At 55.8% G+C, this 15,505-nt stretch overlaps 3 protein-coding genes across 3 annotated transcripts in view; 1 reads left to right on the top strand and 2 right to left on the bottom strand.

Annotated features, from left to right (window-relative positions):
• Window positions 1-4,081: 4,081 nt before the first annotated feature.
• Window positions 4,082-5,479, top strand: Slurp1 (secreted LY6/PLAUR domain containing 1). Its single transcript, XM_021217402.2, has 3 exons — window positions 4,082-4,166; window positions 4,503-4,622; window positions 5,158-5,479. The coding sequence occupies exons 1-3, from the start codon at window positions 4,109-4,111 to the stop codon at window positions 5,310-5,312; spliced, it is 333 nt and encodes a 110-aa protein (XP_021073061.1). The 5' UTR covers window positions 4,082-4,108; the 3' UTR covers window positions 5,313-5,479.
• Window positions 5,480-7,663: 2,184 nt separating this feature from the next.
• On the bottom strand, window positions 7,664-10,796 carry Them6 (thioesterase superfamily member 6). Its single transcript, XM_021217347.2, has 2 exons — window positions 10,221-10,796; window positions 7,664-8,571 (listed from the first exon to the last, which is right to left on the bottom strand). The coding sequence occupies exons 1-2, from the start codon at window positions 10,731-10,733 to the stop codon at window positions 8,461-8,463; spliced, it is 624 nt and encodes a 207-aa protein (XP_021073006.1). The 5' UTR covers window positions 10,734-10,796; the 3' UTR covers window positions 7,664-8,460.
• Window positions 10,797-14,719: 3,923 nt separating this feature from the next.
• Window positions 14,720-15,505, bottom strand: part of Psca (prostate stem cell antigen) — a 2,299-nt gene continuing 1,513 nt past the window's right edge. Inside the window, exon 3 of the mRNA XM_021217383.2 lies at window positions 14,720-15,387. Within this exon, the coding sequence (XP_021073042.1) occupies window positions 15,176-15,387 (212 nt within the window). The 3' untranslated portion in view covers window positions 14,720-15,175. The remainder of the gene's footprint in view (window positions 15,388-15,505) is intronic.

The following is a 15,505-nucleotide window of genomic DNA, read 5'->3' as shown; positions in this document are numbered from 1 at the left end:
ATAAGTGGGCAGAGGTTGGGCTAGAGGAAAAGCTCACTGGGAAAAGTTCCCCTCTCCTACTGGGACCATGATCTCTCCATCACAGGTGCAGGCTGTGTGGGGACCTGCAGACAGCTTGGCTGACCCTCTGGTCCCAGGCTAGTGTGCCATGACCAGATGCCGTTAAGGACACCCCATACCTGGAGAAGAGGAGACTGAAGACATAGGAGGTCCCCTGTCCTTGGGACTTGGGAGTCTCCATCTTTATCTCCTGTGGGGGCTCTTCAGTCCTGCACCAGCTTCTGAGGACAGGGCTCCTACAGTCTAGTGAGAGCCACCACAAATCTTCCTAGGCATTACTAGTAGACAACCTAGGCATTACTAGTACACAACCTAGGCATTACTAGTAGACAACCTAGGCATTACGACCCTTTGTCTGGAGGCCTCTGAAGGGAAAACAGGGATAGACTTCCAGAATGGGGATAACTAAAATCTACGATTCTTCCACTAGTTTGGGTACCCACGCCTGGGGGATGTGATTCTGAGTTCTGACTTGTCAACAGGGGGCATGGTCCCGTCATCACCTTGAACTTTCTCACCCAGTTCCTCTTGGTCACCCCCTCTTTTTTTTTTCCCTTCCAACGTTATATCTTCGGTGGTGGTGGCCCCTAGCCTTCTTTCTCCTCCAGTCAGTGCTATCTGTGTGTGGATGAGTGGAGGGCACTGGCCACTTTTGCCGAAGACTGACAGCCACGCAGTGTGACGTCTTCACCTCATGTGTGTAGCTCAAGAATGTGATATGTGATACATGTAGACCCCCGTTTGCTACCCACCACCAAGCTAGCCAGCCGTTGGAGGATTCCCTGTAACTTACCAGCCTACACACTCTCAGAGCTAGCCTACATCCCATCCTCACCACCAAAGATGACTTTCCCAGGTTTCCTATGCCAGTCTTTACCTGGATGACTCTCCATCCATTTTTTTTAAGGCAGGGGTTTCATGCAGACCAGGGTGGTTTCAAATTTATGATGTAGCTGAAGATGACCTTGAACTCTTGACCCTCCTGCCTCCACTTTCTAAGTACCTCCATTAGCCTGGTGGGTACCCATTCTTTAATCTATCTACTCATTTATCCATTCATCTACTTGCCTATTCCGTCCATCTTACCTATCATCTGCCCACCATCCTCCCGTCCACCCTCCTTTTCAACCATCCATCCGTTTATGTATCCACCTATCACTACATCTATCCACCTACCATTTTCATCTTCCACTCATCCGTCTGTCCTCTCATTGATCCGTTCACTCTAGTATCCATCTATGCACCCATCCCCTTTCCATTCCTCCCTCCCTCCTCTCAACAGTCAGCATGGCCAGATCCTGGGTGGGAGTAACAAGGGTCTTAGAGCAGTGGGAATGTGCTCCTTCACTTGCCAAGCTGACGCTCCAGCAGGAGTCAGGAAGGGGTGGGTGAGCGTCAAGTGCCAAGGGCTGGGTGGGGCGTTCTGTCCGTAAGGTAGCAGAAATCCAGAGACTGTTTTTGAGAAGAGAAGCAAGTGGTACGATTTGCATTTTAGCAGGTGCCTTTCAGTGGAAGGTGGAGGGTATGGCCAAGGAGGAAGAGTCGGACTCCCAGAAACAGACAGGGTGATCTGGCAGACAGCTAGGGCTGGATGGTAGCCAGCTGGGTGGGAGGGAACAAGCAGAGGTCCTGGCTCCTGCTTGCATAAAAGTTGGTGACTGCCTCAGGTGCCTGGCTGGATCTGGAGAAGGACCTAGGTGTCCCTGTCAGGTCAGTTGACAAGAGAGATGATTTGAGGGAATCTTGTCAGAGCCTCTCTGTTAGTTTCTGCAGACAGTCTTGCCTGGCCTGGGTGGGTTTTACATGCATCCTTTCACTTGAGCATTCCAGCAACCTCAAGGGCTGGGACCGTCATCATTCCAATTTAAAGATTAGACTGGCTTAGAGAGGAGAAATGATTGGCCCAGGGCCACACTACAGCACCTGCAGCACTCGGGTCCGTGGAGAAGCCCTGTCCCAAGCTCAAAGCCCTCCAAGTCCCACACTGTCCTGTGCTGGGTTCGAACCTGGTCTCTCTTGGACCAGCGACAAGGGCGCGGACTCACACAGAGACGCTGCCAAACAAGGGCATAAATTCTGCCCTGCCCAGCAGGGCTGCCTTCCTGGCCTTACCGATCAGGGGCCAGAAGAAGGCATGGTCGCCCACGAGGATGCTGGGTACCCTTTCCTGGCTGCTGCTCCACCCAGCATCTCCCCTGCCATCACTGACCTGTGAGGTCATCCCTCCTTTCAAAAGCCAGGACAATTGGTCCCTTCAGGCAGCCTCGAGTCCACCTCATGTCAGTGACTCCTGTCCTCAGTATATAAGCCCGTACTGCTTTCATGATCACTCCTTCCCCAGCCCTGGGCTCCAAGTTCACTTGCACTTTGATCCAAAGGGCCTTACAGGGCCACAAAGACCCACTCTTGCTGAGCATGGTACCGTAGATGCTCATCTACCCTGTTTACAGATGAAGGGAAGGGATTCTGGAGCGAATGCCAGACCTGGGTCACCCAGCAGGGCAGGGCTAGGCTCAGTCTCTCAGGCTCAGAACCAGACTTTCCCTGGCTCCTCTCCCAACCTCTGGGTGTGGTCTGTGGACAGAGCCCCAGGGATGAGTGGCCCCACTATTTGACTTGTAGGAACTGCAGTCCCTCCCTCTGTAAGCCACACCTTCTCTTTACTTTTCTACAAACCTTGTACAACTGGCTTCTCCCAGCAGTGCCAGGTCGCTCCTGCCCTAGCAATCCATAAACAGGAAGCCAAGGTCTTGAAGGACAAGGGGGCTATCCCAAGGCCATGCAAAGAAAGAGCAGAAAGGCCAGGAGAAAAACACATGCCTCTTAGGTGCCTGGACCAGGGCTCCTTCTCCATTGCAGCCTGTCTGTCACAAGGTTAGACTGTAATTCTGCTACTACAGAGTCTGTAAGGGGTGGACCACCCACCAGCTCCCTACGGAGGCACACATGCAAGCTGCCAACCACCCACCTATTGTCACTTGTTAAAGCCAAGTATTATCTATCCATCTATGCAGTCAATCATCCGTCTATCATGCATCCATCTATCCATTTGTCCTCCACCCATCCACCCCATCATCTGTTCATCCATCAGTCTACCCACCCACCTGTCTTTTTATCCCCCCCTCCCTCCCTTTCTCCCTTACTCCTTCATCTGCCTACCCGCCTATCCATCCACAGGGCGACTCATTAGAACCTTGGAAAACAACAACAAAACAAAGCCAAAACCAACGAGACCTCAACTGGGGAGGGTTATGGAAGGTGAAGGCTTAGATGGCCCTTCTGGCATAGGAAAACAGCCAGGGTGCCCATAACGTGAAAGGCCCAGCACAGGAAAGGGAACTGGAAGTCAGAAGAGACTATCAGTCCAGGAGAGTAGGTAGAGTTCTGCTGTCAGGACTAAAGCCAAGAAGCTCAAGCTTGGTCTAAAAAGCCATTCATTTGTGGTCAGGGGAATGGCAGTGGATGTCTAGGGGCCGTTCTAAGACCCTATATCTGCCTCTGCCTTCACAGAACCTATATCACATCAGATACTCCTTCCTTTCCATAGTGGCTCAGCCTCTACTTTGTGGATACATCTGGGTGCATAGTAGATCAGTCTTAGGCAGACGGGATACAGTGAGGTTCCCTATATCAGGCAGATCTAAAGCAGCCTTGTACCTGAGCCTCAGGGGTTCTCGGGACCCGGCTATCTAGCCTATTGGATGCATTCACGTAGCTGAGGCAAGAGGCTCATCTGAGAGCCAGTTGAGCCAGGCTTTAAAAGGCTTCCTCAGTTGAGGGACAGCAGCGCATGGTGTTGAGTACTGGAGGTGTGCCAGCAGAAGCAGGACCAAGACTCCCAGACAGAGGTTCCCAAAAGGTCCATAGAGGGGCCCCGCCCAGGGATGGTAAGTGATGATGGCTCCCGTCCACCACCCACATCCCCAGTCCTGTGCCTCCCTACTGAGTCACTCTGGTCCTGCCAACACCCAGGAGCTGAAGCCGGAGGCTGAGTATAAAATCCTCAATATGAGGCCAGCCAGGGCTCCCAGCTCCTGAACACTGAAGAATGACCCTTCACCGGGCCATGTGGCTGCTGCTCTTGGCGGCTTGGAGCATGGGCTATGGTGAGTGGCTTGGAGTGAGGCTCGCAGGGGTAGCTCTGCTGTGGGACTCGGTTTATCCCATCTCCTAATGGGAAAGAGGTATCTTTGCGGCCAAGGCATCCTCTGGACCCTTGGTGAGCTTCCTGGGTCTTAGATCTCAACTTGCTTCTGGGACAGAAGTCTTGGTCATGGCCTGTTCTCCAGGGAGGAAGATACGGATGCAGGATGTGGTGTTGTCACTTGTCTTGGACATCTGGGTCTCGGAAGAATCTCAGGTCACTTTATCTCTCACCTACCTGGCTCCAATAGGGGCCCCTGGAGCGAGGTGGTGAGACTGTGACCCCTAACCCTTGCTAGGTGAGGCCTTCCGGTGCTATACCTGTGAGCAGCCCACGGCCATTAACTCATGCAAGAATATTGCTCAGTGCAAGATGGAAGACACAGCCTGTAAGACTGTACTGGAGACAGTGGAAGCGGGTAAGGCTGGGTTCCAGCAAGGGCTGGGGGTCCACCTGGTGTCAGGCTTACCTCCCCCCTCCATGTTCCCTTTCATCCACCACTGTTTTGCTCAGCCTAGAAGGCAGTGGGGCAGGAATGGTGTGTGTGCGTGTGCATGTGGTGGTGCTGATGGTGCTGATGGTGCTGATGGTGGTGCTGATGGGCACACCTTAAAGATGGTGCCCACAGTTAGATGTACAGCCCCTCAAGCACCTGCACTAAGACGGTGGCATTAGGGCTATGGGGAGTGGGGATGGGTGGAAGGCAGTAGTTGGCTTAAACCCTGGCTCTGCGCAGATATGCTAAATGTGGCACAGGACCAGGTAGTGTGGATGCGCCAGAGGCTGGTGCCAACATGAATATGTCCTACGGCTGGGTGGGGGTTGGGCAGATTTAAGATCCGGGTCGCAGGAGGGGTTTGAGAAGGCAGCACACCATGGGAAGGGTGTGCAGAGGCAGATGGGGGGAGGGGCGCTCCAGTGACTTGGGGTTCTGCTGTCTGCCCACCCTGCAGAGTTCCCCTTCAACCACAGTCCCATGGTGACCCGCTCCTGCTCCAGCTCCTGCCTGGCCACCGACCCTGATGGCATTGGCGTTGCCCATCCTGTCTTCTGTTGCTTCCGTGACCTCTGCAACTCAGGGTATCCAGGCTTGGTGGCAGGCCTCTAGCCGCACAGGGAGCCTCCTCGTTCCTCCTCTATCCACTCTCCCGGCAGGGCCGGGTGCTACCTGCAGCCATCCATCTCTATATGCCTGGCTCTGGGGGGCAGAGCTCCCTGAGCCTCAGGTCACTCACTGTCCACCAAACTTGCGGAAAATAAAATAAGCCAAGGGCGGAGGAGCCTCTCTGTTCTTGTTGGGCACTGGGAACCCGAAGTGCTAGCCTGCAGGGAAGACAGGCTGTATTCTGGCATGTTCCAGGCCCCTGACGCTCATTTTTATGCAAGTTTTTTTTTAATTCATATGTCAGATGAAGAGCCAGAAACCTAGAGGGAGCAAGGCCCCTGGGTCACCCTTCCTGCACACTAGCCCATCTCAATCCACCGCAGGTTCCTAAGCCCTGGAAACCCTTCCCTAGCATTCATCCCCTGACGCCTAAATCCAACTGCTTCTGGGTGGTCTGTCCAGACCCGCTAGGTATACAACAGATCACAGAGGGAGGTACACAAAGTCCAGCAGCCTCTCTACCCTAGGAGAGAGGTGCCTTAGGGTGTCCATCTCTACAAATCTGTCGCACACCTCCCCTCTTACAATGGCCTGCCCATTCCCCTGAGACAGCTGAGGAATCAAATGAGACTGTGGCCAACGTCCCCTTATCTACAGACCCCAATCTCATGCTGGACTCAGAATGCTCCCCAGAGCAGTGGCCAGGGGTGAAGGCAGAGGGTGGATCGAACAGTGCACTCAGGGGCCAACTCTCCAGCCGGAAGCTCAAGCTCTTTAGGACCCAGGAGCCTTAGCCCTTTGGCCGCCGTTTCCCATTCCCAGTGTAGCTTCCGGCTGTCCCTTCCTCAGTGCTCTGAGGTTCGAGGCAGCTGTGGGGCCTGAATGGCCCTAGGCACTAAAGCAGCATCACGGAGCTCTTCCTGGATTCTCCCAGGTAGGGGGCCATGGCCCTGAGTCCCACGGGCAATCAGGATTGCTAGAGGGTTGCCCAACACACTGCAAGGGGGGCAGGGAAGGAGAGTAACCAGGATAAGGCAGGATACCTCAGGATCCCTGAGAGGTGTGCGAAGCACCTCTTCCCCACAAACTCCTGTGCTGTCAACCTGGTCCTCTAAATCTCACCAGCTAGGACTACATCTAGGGCCAACTCCATACTCAAAGGTCCCCTCTCGGGGCCATTCCCCTGCACTGTGAATTTCAGAGAGCCTCATTGAACTCAGGATTTGGAGGCAAGAGGCCAGGGCTACTGGATCACTGTGGAGACTGAACAGCTATCACCCCCCAGTGGAGAAGCTGGGGTACTGCCTCGGGCCTCTTCAGAGACAAAGAGGTGGGACTGGGAGAACCCTGTCAAGCCTGGCCGGGAGTCCATGGGGAAGCAGGAGAGCGGTGGCTTGGCACCCTGAGGGGCTGGCCTGAAAAAAGCCACAAGCTAGGCTCAGCTACCTGGTCCCCAGTGCCAACAGGGAACCGCAAAAGCCCTGGCCCCCGCGGTTGACCTTGGCCCTACACACCTATGAACGTATCTACACGGCTACACATCTAGATTATTAACTAGGGAATTCTATGTCCACGCAGTGTACCCCTCCAGGCCTGGAGGCAGTTGTTCCAGCCGCAGAAGCTCCACCTCACCCCCACCACTTCCTATCTGGAGTCCCATCTCCTGCCCGCGCCGCTCTACTAAACCCTGAAAAGGAAACACCCTTTTCCAAATCCCCTGAAATTAAGACACTGAGTACCTACCCATGTGCCTACAGGTTCAGGGCAGGGATAGGGTGGGAGGTGGGAAGGGCAGAGGTATGGGACAGGTCTTCCCAGCTGCACACTACTGCACAACTTCTCCACTCTTGCCTGAATCTGGGGTCTCTCACCCCCTCCCCCTCCCCCCCAGGCCCTCAGACTATGGACTGGTGCTGGGAAGAGCACAGACCTCCCCCACCCCCCATAAAACATCTGCTCCAAGTCCACAGGATCCCAGTCTCCCTGGCCACAAAGGGGATGAAGAGCCCCATGTTGCCAGTACCCCACTTTCCTAGGGCCCTCCTGGGACTCTAAGGAAGGCAACAGAAAAGATAGGCCAGGTGCACGTGACTCGGGCGGCATGGTTCATAGGCTCCGGGTGGCGGGTGGCCAAGGAGGGGGACCACGGTAGGAAGGCCAGCTGGGGCTCTGGCCAGCTGCTCACTCTTGGCCTCAATCCCATGACTCATCAGGCTTAGCCCTAAGTGCAGAGGCGCCCACAAGCCTGGGCACCCTATGACATCTGCGTTCCTCCAGAAGACACATCCAGGGAGTGGGTCGGTCTGTGCCGGGGTGGCAGGGCTGCGGAAAGGAGAACCTCCCCGGCACACGCGCCTTGAGAACTCTTTTAATCTTGTGCTTTCTTTAAATAAAACGGGTTGCAGCTTTCCCCTTGACAGCACTAAGGCAAGCATAGCAGCGCTGGGGGTGCGAGTGGGGGTGAGGAGGGTGCAGGGGGCGGGGTGCAGGGCATCACTGAAGCTTTGGGCTCTGGCTCCAGGTGTGGTTCCCAGAGAGGGAGCAAGGAGGCCGTTCCTAGCTTCAAGCAGCTGGCCTCTCCCTGAGCTGACAGGACAGGTGCTAGGCATAGTCATGGGACCCCCCCCCCCGACACCATGGTGACCTGCCTGGAACAGGGTATATCCTCTTAAGAGTGGTGGGTATCACCAGAATCTTAAGCCAATGACCAGCACCCACATGCCCTTCTGTGTTCTCGGGGGCCCTTGGGCTGGTTCTGGCCTAGCTTCCCTGCTATAAGGTGACCCTCCAGATGGCCCACTGTCCCTGAGTAAGCTGCAGGCCCCAGCCACACCCACGACTGCTCTGGCCTGCTTAGCCACAAGTGGCCCTGACTTTGGGTTCTGCTGACCCTTCTGCTCCAGGATCCTGTGCATCCAGGCACACTAGAACAGTCTTGCTATGGGGACCCAGGAGGCAGAGCCGGGCCGGGACAACAACGTCCACCCCACCAGCTGCCCAAAAAAGAGGCAAGCACAGGGGAGTGCCAAGCGGGAAGAAGCCAGGCTTGTCCGAGGCCATTCCTGGTTAGGAGTGCACCCACCCCAGGCGGCCCATTCCCGCCTGGAGGGACTGGCTGACAGGTGGGGCAGGGAGGGTGCAGAGGTGGCAGTCACTGGTCCTTTCTGTCACTGAGGCCACTCTCGGCACGGAGCAGCTGGCTGCTGGTCTCATTGTAGGAGATCCAATGCTTCAAATCTTCTGGCAGCTCAGGGGGTTCCACCTGCAGGGAGACAGGAAGCCGGGGCTTCAGAGAGCCTGGGGCTGCTGTGCGCGCTGAGCGAGAGGCCCAGGAAAGGGGCAAGCAGCCAGGCTTGCTGCCCTTCTGCCTCTGGACCTCTTGCTTTATCGCATACCCTACTCTGTGACCTTGCAGGGACCACACCCAAATTTATGACATCTGTCCGGTGCTCTCCCAAGCCGTACTAACCTATTTTCTCCTTTCCAGCTCTTTCTGTCCCACCTACTTCTGCCAGGCCAGGCCCTCCCTCACCAGCGGGACCACGCTTCAAGTGTCTGTGTGTCTGTCTCCAGAATCAGGTAAAAAGACTGTGAGGGCGGCTGGGTGACAGATCACCACCAGCTGCCTAGAGAAGAGCAGGATGTGGGGAGGTGCTCCTGCAGGAGACTACCAGACAACGCTGCTGCTGGGGAGTCCTTGCAGATGGGTTCTGAGGTCTGAGGGTGAGGGAAGATACTGGGTAAGAAGCTCTCAAGTGCTACACAGCAGCCAGGAACAACTGGCCTATAGTCTGGGCCCTTTCTGGGCACAATTCACTGTCAGAGATACCCCGTCCTGGCACATGGCCCCAGAGTAGTTGCTCAGCTTACAGAACCCTACCCCAGACCTGGCCTGTCTTGAACCATATCTGCCTCTGCCTGGGACCCACGTAACCATGGAAACTCCCAGCCAACCCCCTGGCCTCGAGCTGAGCTGAGTTGCCAGGACAGTTCCTGCTCCTACTGCTTGCTTGGCTGCACCTCCAGTCCCCTCACCCCTTACATGCACTTTATCAACCAGTACCAAACAGCTCATAGGAACTCATGACTAGATAAAGAAAGCAAGCAAGGGAGAGCCTTCTCTGCCACCAACTGCCGGGAGGACTTCTCGAGCCCGTGTTTCCCTTCAGATATAGCCCCTCGGCACTGATGTAAGGTCATTCCTGTACTCTAAGGGGAGGCACTTGTCCAAGACAGGCAGGAACAATAGGGTGGGGTGTGCCCTGGTACTTTTCAGGAGCCTGCCTTGGCAACCATCACTAACCTGGCTGTCTCCAAGGTCACAGTTGCTATACTGCAGTAGCTAGCTCTGCCACCTAGCTAGAGGAGTGGACCCTGGGGAGGGGCCTTGGGTCCCAGCAGGCACAGGGTTCTCCTCCTTCCAACCTTGGAAAGACACAAGGCTTGTGGTTCCCTGGGGTCAATCCAACCCCCAGGCCACGGGTCCACTAGAATTCCCAGCAACTGCTTCTAACTGACATCCTTTTATCCCATACTCAAACCAAAGACCACAGAGGGTGACTCAGCACTGTAGAACACACAGAAGTAGGACTCAGACTCCTAGCAGAGAAACCTACTCTGAGCATCTCAGTTCTAGAAGAGAGAGAGAGAGAGAGAGAGAGAGAGAGAGAGAGAGAGAGAGAGAGAGAAGAAACTCCGTGGTTGGAAGCAGATTCCAAACTGGCTAGGCCTGAACGGTAAAGCCTTGGTTCATAGATGCTGGGGACCCCAAGAAGAGCAACTTCATGGACACAGAGGAAAAGTGCAAACGTGTCCCGATATCAGACCAGTCCCAGAACTTCAAAGGGGTTTTTCTCGCGGGAGAGGGCTGAGAGCCAAACAGGGCCGGGGCATCGGGGTGGGGCTTCTCACCCTCCGTTTGCACAAGTGCTGTACTACTCGATCCGGCGAGGTGCCCAGCACATGCTGTCGGAAACGCAGCAAGGCGCACACGAAACCATCGCGAAGGCTGACAAAACGCGCCTCTAGGTAGAAGGCGCGGTCGTCCCAGCCTTGCAGTCGCGTGTGTACCTCGAACGGCTCAAACAGGCGCAGCGAGCGGCGATAGCGCGCGCACGAGGCGGCCAGCACCGTGTGCGCGTTCAGGTCGCGCAGCGCCCCCAGCACCCCGCAGCGGGTCAGGTGCGCGGCGCGCGCCACATCCGCCTCGCGCAGGTAGCGCGCGTTGTTCATGTGCAGCAGCAGGTCCAGGTCCGACGGTAGCACCCGGCCGGCATACCGCTGCTCCGCCAACAAGTCGCGGACCCGCGGCTGCAGCAAGCGTGCGCGCAGAACGGCACACGGCACGCGCACCAGGTACCAGCCGTCCAGCAGTGCAAAGAAGGCGAGCGCCAGGGATAGCGACGCCACCAACAGCTCCAGCATCTTGGCAGCGGGCACCTGGTGCCCAGGAGCCCGCTGCGCAGGTGCCTGCTGCCGGCCGGCCCTGGAGCCTGGGAGCGCCGAGGACCGGAGAGCACCACCTCTTCTAGCAGTCCGAGGGGGGGAGGCACGCCAGAAGCAGCGGCGCCGTGAGCTGGAGTAGCTCTCACAGATATTGGTTCCCCCCGCGCGCGTCCTCGATGGTCTAGTCTGGGTCCTTTGCGTGAGCGGCTTTCGCTTTTCTCGGGGCGGGGCGGGTCACGGCGGGACGCTCCGAGCAGTACAGCGCCACCAGGCTACCGCTCTCGGCCCTGCAGGTGCAAGAGTGACAAAGAAGCCTGCTCCCTCTAGTGATCCAGTCGCTCAGATGAGCATAGCCCAAGAATTCCAGAACTTCTGCGGAGCAGCTGAGGAACTTTGCCAGGGAAACAAACAATGCATCTCCAAGGATGCTGCGAGCCCATCCAGACATCCCAGTTTCGCACGGCCCCTGGGACGTTCGTGGTCTTCCGGGTGTTTTTCAGTCACAGTCTGCATCCACGTCACTTGTCCCCGCCCACCAAAAAAAAATATTGATCATCCCAAGTGCACCCCAATAATCCCTACCCTTTACCTCTTTTAAGGCAAGATGGAGGAGAAGTGGGGCATGGAGAGGGATGCGATGAATGTAAATGACATCAACCGGGCTAAAGGTGCGGACCATGGTTTGTGAAATGTCAGTCGCTTTCCTTCAGCGTAGGGGTAGGTCCCAAGGTCAGGCTGTCTCTCCTCTTCAGGACTCTGTAATAATACTGTATGCAAGTGACTGGTAGGGAGCCCGGGGAAGGATGGGGTGATGGCCTTCCAGATACCCTGGTCAGCGTCACTCCACTGTCCCATGCTGGGCTGGGTAAGTCCTCTGTGGTCACTGACTAGAGCACGGGTCTTTTTCAGTTTTACTTCTGAAGCTAGGAGCTTTGGCAAAGTGAGTGCCTGGGTCCTTGGACAAGGAATTCACTGCCTATCAGGGTAGCTCCAAAGGACTGGAAGAAGAACCTTCCTCGCGTATTGGTTACACTTGCAACAACCACCTTGTCCTGGTCTGCACTCTAGCTTGGGGAGGGGCAGCTCCTCAGAAGGAAGAGACTAAGTAAGGCTCTCTAAGTCCATTGCTCAGAGAATGGGTTTTCTGTCACCTACTGTGTCCACCCTGTCTCTTGCCTCCAGGGGAGAGATCTGCCCATTGGTAGCCAGGCCTTTAAGACAGGGAAGGATGTGAATGAGCACCCACCTCCAGGCTCCCCTCTGTTCCTGTCACCGTCCTTTACTCCCAGCCTTTCTGTTGGCTGTTCTCTGCGCCTCTACACACTGTCCACTTCGCTCTCCTTTTCCTCTCCCGTACCTCAGTCTGGACCACATTGCCAGAGTCCTCTCTCAGGGACCTGAGCACACCTCGCTGAAGGTTCACTCGTAAGTAATGCATGTCTGCCTCATAGCCGAACCCTGACTGCGGGGTCTGGTTGTTCTGACTGCGGTGTCTGCGGAAGAAGGCAGTAGTACCATGCCAAGGATTGCTCAATATGCCTCTTCCCCTGCCAGCACTAGATGAATAGGAATGCTGTATGCAGAAGCTTTGCTCGGGGACCTTTGGCTCTTTGAGGGCTCCTGTGTTTGCCCGCGAGGCAGGTCGGCAATTCATTTTGACTACCAGGGAGAACACAAGGCACAGGATGGCTGGGGTGGGGAGTCGGGGGTCTAGTAGGATGACAGGTCCTAAACCCCGCCCCTCCCAATTCTGGTCCCGCCCCATCCTCCCATAGCTCCGCCCCTCTAGATGAGTGGTGCTACACTGGTGGCTGAAACTACGAGGGAGTTAGAAACCCATTCCAGGACATAGACTTGATCCTGGCATCCACGGGCTCCTTTCTTCTCAGAGCACCTTCTGCTTTCTACTCCCCTCATCCTCACTTTAATAACTCATTGCAAGGAAGTCTCCAGGGTAGGGCGTGAAGGCTCTCATCTCAGTCTCTCCGCTCTGGGGCACTCTTGGCCTGCAGCACCTTGTGGGCACAAACCACAGGGAGAGAGAGAGACTTGGCTAAGGGGCAGCTGAAGCGTGGTCCCTGATGGGCTGAGTCCGCCACGGGAGGATGGCCATTCCGTGCGAGTCAGCTCTGGCATCCTCTTTCCTTTGTTCCCCCAGCTCTTGTGTTAAGAAACTCATACTCCCATATTTCTCATATTTATCTGAGTCTGCTGTCCTGCAGACTCCTTGCGTGGGGTGGGTCTAGGGTGTGCAGGAGTGTGAGGAGAGCCCAGCCAAGCCTGCTGCTGGATGTGGTATGTTAGGAGCAGCACATGGAACCAGGCAGATGCCCCATCACTGCTGAGCAGATGGAGTGGGGCAGGGTCCCGCAAACTCGGTCCTGTCATCCATTAACCCCAGAGAAAGCAGCAAGCCTGAACCAGAAGGTTCCCTAGATGGACCACCCAGAGTGCACGCACACACACACACACCACGGCTGCTGTTGGACCCAGGTCATGCATCATGTTCCTAGGAGATGTGACATTCTGCTGGAAGACCCCTAGATCTTCAGTGTCCTGAAGACACAGGGCTGCCCAGAGCCTGGGCTCAGTCCCTGGCAAACTAGGCTTGTTTGTGGGTGAAGAAGGAGGCAGATTTTTGGGGAGGGCTGGAGGGAAAGGCGGAAGTTGGCACTCAGGGTCATTCAGATAACAGCCTAGAAAAGCCGTACCACCTGTCTATGCTCACTTTCCCCTAGGGTTGAGAGGGAGGCCTCCTACTTGAGGTCACACACAAAGGCTGAGGGCATCTGAGAACCCTGGAGCCTCTGGCCAGGCCCACCCTCAGCATGGCTCCTGTGCTACTGGCCACTGGGATCCCACTACTACCACTGGACTCTGGAACTCGGGTTCTGACCCCTGGCTCAGTACATAACTGGGCCCTTCACTGGTCCTCTGTGTCTCCTGTGCCTCCTCTTCTCGGGCACCCAAAGCCCGCAGTTTGTGCCGTTACTCACTGTCCTGGAATTTAAAGCTTTAAGTGCCTATGACCCCTGAGAGAAGGGTCAGAGGCCCTAGTGACTGGTCTCACCTGGAAAAAGCCCGCAGTGCACTAGGCTGGAGGGAGGTGGGAAGAGGCATAGTGCTATCTTAACACTGATGGGGGTGGGGATCCACATGCAGGTTCCCACCCAGGGTCCACAGGGTATTTCCAGGTATAAGACAGGCTTCCTTCGAAGGTTTTTTTTTTCCCCCAGGGATGGGAAGGGTGGGCATGCCCTCCTGTAGACAGTCCTTCCGAAGCTTCTAAGTGCACAGACAGACTCAGCAAAAAGAGGCAGGAGTATGGGCTGATGGGGCGGGGTGGGCTGGTGGGGTGGGGTGGGTGAGGGTAGCTGCCTGCCTGCTCCTTTTAAGTTTGTATTTCCTATGTGCTTGCCACATGCAACTATTAAATCAAAGGGTTTTGTTTGTTGTTTTGTTTTGTTTTGTTTTGTTTTGGGACAGGGTCTGTGTAGCTCTGGCTGACCTGAAACTCCTATGTAGACCAAGTTGGCCTCCAATGCACAGGTCTCTGCCTGCTTCTGCCTCTCAGATGCTGGGATTCAAGGCGAGCGCCATCATGACTAGCTAGAACAAACGTTCCTAAAGTAGATTCACTGAGGCTGAAGGGGGCTGCAGAATGCTCTCTTTCCCAGGAGATCCTCTTATCTGTAGAAGCTCTGGGCTCCCCTTTACACAGACTGGGCAGCAGAAGTAGCGCCCAGGGCTCTGAGAAGCTTGGCAGTGTGCCCGAGTCGGTACAGCAGGTACTGGGTGTCCTGAGATATGCAGTCCCATCTCCTACCAGGTGCCACATCCGTGCGCCTACCAAGACTGGGGCTCTACCACCTAAGGTCGGTGACATGTCTATGACCCCGGACAGATACCTCCCAGGTGGGGACCAGACGCATTGTGGGCTGCTTAAGGATAGAGCTTCTCTCCACTTACCCAGCAGGTATTTATTACATGACTGTTGTATCCTGGGACTCTATAAACACAGAGCCTGTCCCCCTCCAGGCATTGGCTCCTGGGACTCCTGGTGCCTCACACCCACCTCCCAGCTCCATTTCTGCTCAGTCCATCCCATCTCAGCCTCTACAAGGCCCCTCCCCAAGTGCTGCTGTACCCACTGGCTCAGGCCCTGGAGAGTAGGGTGGCAAGGGAGTCCTGCAGCAGAAACATCTGATCGGAACTTGGTAGGGCACAGTGCTGATGGGGTGAGGTGGGTAAAGCGCTAGCTGTCGAAATAGCAGCAGACAGGAGAGAGGGGGAGGGGGCTGGGGGGGGAAGGCCAGCCCTGTGTGGGAGTTAGGAGTGATGGTGGTTGCTCCTGTGTGGGGTGGGGGTGGGGGTGCAGCTCATCTCTGCCCAGTTGGGCTACGGTAGGGTTCTCCTAGAGCCTACAGACGGCTGGAGCCCCACAGCAACAGGCTGCAGAGCACGGTCAGCAGCCCCAGGGTGGTGGGTGGCTTCAGGGTGTGGGCCCCGTTGGCATTGCACAGGTCAGAGTTGCAGCATGTGATGTTCTTCTTGCCCACATAGTAGTTCTCCGAGTCATCCTCACACTTTGAGCTGCAGCCCTTACTGATAACTGTCACGAGTCCAATGGCCCCTGGGGAGAGAGAGTGACACTTGGGATTAAAGCCAGGTCTTGATAGTAACCTCTCTGCCCCTGGCTCAGGGCCCCTTCCTGAGCATGCTAAACTTCTTTCCTTTTTTTTTTTTTTTTT

The sequence above is a fragment of the Mus pahari genome, chromosome 17 (genome assembly GCF_900095145.1).
Source record: "Mus pahari chromosome 17, PAHARI_EIJ_v1.1, whole genome shotgun sequence".
Lineage (NCBI taxonomy): Eukaryota > Metazoa > Chordata > Mammalia > Rodentia > Muridae > Mus > Mus pahari.
Note: the sequence above shows the minus strand (reverse complement) of the source record. Positions and strands in the feature narration are given on the sequence as shown.